Source organism: Penaeus vannamei, chromosome 19 (assembly GCF_042767895.1).
Source record: "Penaeus vannamei isolate JL-2024 chromosome 19, ASM4276789v1, whole genome shotgun sequence".
Taxonomy (NCBI): Eukaryota; Metazoa; Arthropoda; class Malacostraca; order Decapoda; family Penaeidae; genus Penaeus; species Penaeus vannamei.
The window spans coordinates 12,991,751-12,994,250 of record NC_091567.1 but is presented as its reverse complement, the minus strand read 5'-3'; the positions used below and the strand labels follow the sequence as shown (position 1 = coordinate 12,994,250).

General features: G+C 35.3%; 1 protein-coding gene across 8 annotated transcripts in view; it reads right to left on the bottom strand.

The window, feature by feature from the left end:
* The window catches only part of MTA1-like (metastasis associated 1-like), a 105,916-nt gene that overhangs the window by 16,125 nt on the left and 87,291 nt on the right, over positions 1 to 2,500 (bottom strand). For 7 of the 8 annotated variants that reach the window (XM_070133928.1, XM_070133930.1, XM_070133927.1 and 4 more), the window contains 2 exons: positions 872 to 1,153; positions 531 to 737 (listed from right to left, as the gene is read on the bottom strand). The exons of the other annotated variant lie outside the window; for it this stretch is intronic. In XM_070133928.1, coding sequence (XP_069990029.1) covers positions 531 to 737; positions 872 to 1,153 — 489 coding nt within the window. The remainder of the gene's footprint in view (positions 1 to 530; positions 738 to 871; positions 1,154 to 2,500) is intronic. 8 annotated transcript variants of the gene reach the window in all.

Genomic DNA, 2,500 nt, shown 5'->3' with positions numbered 1-2,500 from the left:
AATAAATATAAATATATATAAATATATAAATGTATATATATATATATATATATATATATATATATATATATATATATAATATTTACAATATATATATATATAAATATGTAAATATATAGATATATAAATATATATATATATATATATATATATATATATATATATACTCACATATATATGTATATATATGCATATATATACATATATACATATGAACACATCACTATGTGTATTCATGTATGTATGGTCACATTACATATGAAACAGAATGTTCAAAGCCTTGAGTCATCCTTGTAGACTCCCTCTTAAAAAATAATAAAAAAAAATTCAATAAACAAAGTGTTTGACTTCATTTTCACCATTTCAACAATCTCTCCAACCACCATGACTGACAGTGTATCCTGCCAGTTCTCATCTGAATAAAAATTAATAAGTAAATAGAGAAGTGCCTCACAATCTCTCAGCATGAGGTAATAGTTATACAACTAACAAGTACCATAAAACCAATAGCTTGTCATCAACAAACCAACCTGGTCCCTTGGGAGGTTTTGGGAATGCTATGTGAGGTTGTTTTGGGAGGAGCAACTTGTCCGTGGGGAGCATCCAAGCGGGGCAAGCCAGGTCCTTTTGGCCTAAGCGGATAGACACGTGAGACACTCTCCCTCGTCGCCGCCCCGTCCCCCTCTTAACCAGGTACGCAAAATCTTCAAAGGATTTCCCACCCATCCGCTGGAGACCTGAAAGGTTATCCATATAGTGCCCCTTACAATTCATAAATTGTCCATAGGTTTTTCTACACATTCTGCAGATCAACTATATCAATGACACTTTTCACAACATACTTAAGCTTGCCTAGTTGTACGCAACTTACTCTCTTGTCGAATATTTGCTGCATTGATGGGCCAAGTTGGATTGCGACAAGCTTTCCTTGGTTGGATGATGTCTTGACAAAGGCGACGCATTACACGAATGGGAAGGCTAGTGTGTACCATGATGGCTGCCCGAGTTTTCATGATGGGTCTTGGGGAGCCAGCTCGGAGTGCCACTCCATGTGCTTGGGCAGCGTGGCGAATTAACTGCGATCGTGTCTTGTACTCTCGTCCACACCCACCTACATTACACCGCTGTGAACGACTGCCACTGTGCAGTCGTTCTGGAAAGTAAAACGCGTAGACTTACACCTAGCACACCAATCATATTTCTTCTATATTCTCTTAAAGATACATCCTATATACAGCCACTCACACATGTGCATCTGTGCATATCTACATATACATGCTACTTCATACAAATTCTGTGAAATGTGACTTAATTCTACAATGTTAATTGTTCACATACATATGCTTCTGTACACAATTTGTTGATGCATAAACATAGATATATTGATGTATATCTGTATGCAGGTGGCAATCCCAGTATTATGAGTAAAATTCTCTATCATCAATGCAAACCTACTGCAGGTGTAACACATATGTATATGTACATTTAAAAGAAATGCTATGTAAGCTTACAAGATAACTTGCATGTATAATAATGAAATGAAAAAATATAGCTACTAACCCTGATATTTCAGCCTAATCTTTGCAAACTTTATGGTCTATGTATAAATGTGGATATGTATTCATATATGTGTTTACAAATAGTATCAAAATTTGTTTATGCTATTTAACATTAATAACTCTTTAAAATACTTAGAGGCTTATATAATTATAGTGTGAGTGTGCATTATCTGTATGTGTGCATGTCTATGCAAATGACATTATGTGCACAGAAAATATGCAATGGTGTGTGAATGTGAACATATACACAGATATGCATTAAATGCATGGGTATCTGTTTACAAAGATTGTGATTCAGTCTTATCCAGTCTGTCAATCAATCAGTCAAAAATTCTCTCTCTCTCTCTCACTTATACTCAAAAAAGGACTCACACGCACAGAGCACACATTTTTACTATTTTTACAGGTTTATGCTTCTTTATAGATTACCTTTTTATTTTCACTAAAGGAAAAAACTTAAAACATACAATAAAGCTTTGTTGAATCCTGACCTACAAGGTCTACCTGAAAATAGATTGTTTCACAACTTGTGTTCTTGGAATGCTAATGATGTTGGTTTACAATGCTGGAAGTTTTGCAATGTTTCTTGCAAAGTTCACATATTCTATATACTACTTAGGTAACAGAAGGTATATAGAATAGTTTTTCTTTTCAATCTTCTCCATTTGTGATCACATTCAAAGATAAAATCTGTGTCCAGAATTGAGAGGGGCAGACATTGTAAGGAGTGATTGATGAGACGGGAGAGAAGGCAGAAAAGAGGGAGGCAAAGAAGGGAGGAGTGGGGAGTAGGGAATGGGAAGGCGAGGAAGGAAAAACAACAATAAAAAGGAGTACTGGGGGACAAAGGAAATGACAGAAGGAAAGAGGGAAAGACAAATGCATGCCTCCTAATCTAATTAATATTAGGATGTCAGTACTGATTTTATTACCTCCCCATT